Consider the following 2,742-nt stretch of genomic DNA (forward strand, 5'->3'; position numbering starts at 1 on the left):
ACTTGACTTACTTCGTCTCCCTGCTGGTAAAACTCCTCCGTGATGGCGCACGACATAACAAAGTGGTCGGACCAGGGGAGGGCAGTGTGGCAGAGGTCTCCCAATTTGACGCACATGCGCAGGGTGGCCCATCTGTCTTCAGCTGAATTTCGAAAGGAGAACTCTTCGCTTTGTCGCCGCATGCGAAACTTTGAAATATCCTCAAAGTGCTGCTTCATGTCGGTGCTAAGGATACACTCGATGATCTTCGACCGCACAAAACGGAACCCCCCGACCGACAACAAAAAAAAAATATTGCAGTTCCTCCTGCACCACAGTCCGCGAAAACAGTACGTGTTCAGTTGAAACCCAGGGCGCAGCCAGAGGCCCATACGGAGGGACCACGATAAAGGCAGATGCAGCCAATCAAAGAAACATTAGATTGACAGTTATCCACTTGCAAGTGCTCATGGGGGACCATGAACGACCGAGACTGGCCATTCATTCCTCTACTACAGTTCATCGATGCCCCTCAATTAAAATCTCAATTTTATGAGCAGATGGGAAATTTGTGTGTAAGATATGCAACAGAGTAGATGTTATTCGCACCTTTCAAGAATGCGAAAACACAAACAAGAGTGGAAATTCTCAAGAGGGGAGATGTCGTTGTAGATGATAGCCTGTAAACGAACGCAACAAGAAGTCGAAGACAGTATACCCTAAATTCGAGAAATCNGTTGTAGATGATAGCCTGTAAACGAACGCAACAAGAAGTCGAAGACAGTATACCCTAAATTCGAGAAATCACTCCTACTAGACAAGTGCCAACTACAAAAGGTGATAACGCAGCTCCCTGCTAATGCGCCTGTTTATGTATTTAGTCTAGTTCCGCGTCGGCAAGTCGAACAAACGGGCGGTAAAGTGCTTTAACTGTCCACCAGCCGACGAGTATAAGCAACACAGCATTCTATAGCGTTGAAACGCTCACCAATGGGTCAAAGCAAGCCACGAAGAATTGATTGGTGCGGCCGGGATGCCCAACATCGTGAGCCAAGGCGGCAACTGCCAGTGCAGCCTGCTCTAGCGGTTCCATTCTGCATTGCAGAACAACACAACTCTGACAGCCGAGTCATATATGCATATATGCGCACTACTGCGTGTTTATTGATCTACTTGCGCCACGAGTCTAGATGCAGTGGGCGCTCCGCAATCATAATAAGCGAGTAGCAGCAAGCCATTACCTACATCTGCCAAATGCCCAGCATATTCGCGAGGCTAACTGCGGCATGCCCCACCTGCAAGCGCATCCACAATCAAACGAGACAACAATAATTACATATAATAGTAATATACCAAAGTAAATAACAATCATATATGCTAGTAGCAATGGTGTTTGGTGGTTTAGAATGATAATATACAAATAATTACATACAATAACAATTCTAGTATGTAGTAATAACAGGCATCCGGCAGCAGAACTCGAAGCTATGGAAGAACATTTTGACCAAAAGCAGCTGCCCCGCGTTCAAATGAAGTTAAAGTTGTTCATTTTTTCAAGAAAATTTTGAAGAGCTCGATGAGCTGATGAGCCTACCATGGCTGCGTGCAACTGGTTGTGGTAAGGATTTGGCTGATACTGGCACTGCAAGGTACGCAGAAACTGACACAGTTCGTTGTTGCAACAGCCCCAGTCTGTCACTACGGGGCCCAGAAGGGCGGCCCCTACTACAAAGAGAGCATCGTTCACTTCTTGCTCTAGCTGCAAACACATGCAGGTGGAACGGTCGAGAGAGCACCACGTAAACACAACAGCAAGCCCAAAACCCGTTCTCTTAGTCAATCGAGTGTCAAATGCAGCTCCTTGTAGGACGCCGAATGCAGGAAGCACAGAATTATCCATGGCAGTTTGGGTGCAATGAAGTTTAAACTTACGTACGCACTGCTATTACTGCTGCTTCTACTGCTTCTACTCTTGAAAAGTGAGCCACAGACTCAACTGCCCCTCTAAAATAAAAGCTAATGCAATTTTAAACAAACTGTGCAATGAAATTCGCACCTCTAGAACGCTGAACGACCACTGCTTGCCAATAAGATTCATATTGCGCTCTGCCGCGTCCAGAAGCTGCAAAACGACGAAAAGGGGCCACAAAGGAGGAGAATAAGAATTGTTAAAAGCTCATTCATAGCTGTGCAGGCACTCTGCAGAAAATGGATACAAGGCCCATGAATGCAGATCCTTCTCTACGCGCACAGCGTCTGTTTGTTTTGAAGCCTGTCCGTTCTGTTGCTAGCTGTTTAGCCATATATCAAGAACAGAGCCCTAGGCCCTTAACCGTTCAATGCGTCTGGCAAGCAATCTTTTTGTCACATCATGGATGCGTTTACAGCCCGAGCAAACAGTTGTTGAAAAACAACTGCGGCACACATATTCAATGTTTACGGTATGGCGGGCGTGAACAATAAGCAATACCTTCTTCCGCTGCGTAGCTGCCTGCTTCGTTGTGGATTCATCTGCAGAGTCGCTGCTACTGTCACAGGAGAAACCGGAACTCGCTGCACACAGCGGGAGAAACAGCAAAGACGGCATGGCGCTGAGAACTGAAAGAACGTAAACGGACTGAATAACAGCTGCCAGGAAAAACAAGCACTCGCTGTACTTCACGTTCATCTATTCCACATTCATGTATCTGTAAGCATGAATAAACCATGGGAGACGGACCATGAGCGCAAGCGTCAGCTCCCTTGGGATGAACTGTCGACTGC

At 46.8% G+C, this 2,742-nt stretch overlaps 1 protein-coding gene across 1 annotated transcript in view; it reads right to left on the minus strand.

The window, feature by feature from the left end:
- EMH_0058290 (phosphodiesterase, putative) overlaps positions 1-2,742 on the minus strand; it is a gene marked incomplete at both ends in the record, with an annotated part of 4,691 nt that overhangs the window by 1,431 nt on the left and 518 nt on the right. The window contains 7 exons of the mRNA XM_013497567.1: positions 12-306; positions 589-659; positions 968-1,073; positions 1,225-1,274; positions 1,574-1,738; positions 2,036-2,101; positions 2,699-2,740. Of these exons, the coding sequence (XP_013353021.1) occupies positions 12-306; positions 589-659; positions 968-1,073; positions 1,225-1,274; positions 1,574-1,738; positions 2,036-2,101; positions 2,699-2,740 (795 nt within the window). The remainder of the gene's footprint in view (positions 1-11; positions 307-588; positions 660-967; positions 1,074-1,224; positions 1,275-1,573; positions 1,739-2,035; positions 2,102-2,698; positions 2,741-2,742) is intronic.

The sequence above is a fragment of the Eimeria mitis genome, genomic scaffold (assembly GCF_000499745.2).
Source record: "Eimeria mitis Houghton genomic scaffold, Emh_scaff2758, whole genome shotgun sequence".
Lineage (NCBI taxonomy): Eukaryota > Apicomplexa > Conoidasida > Eucoccidiorida > Eimeriidae > Eimeria > Eimeria mitis.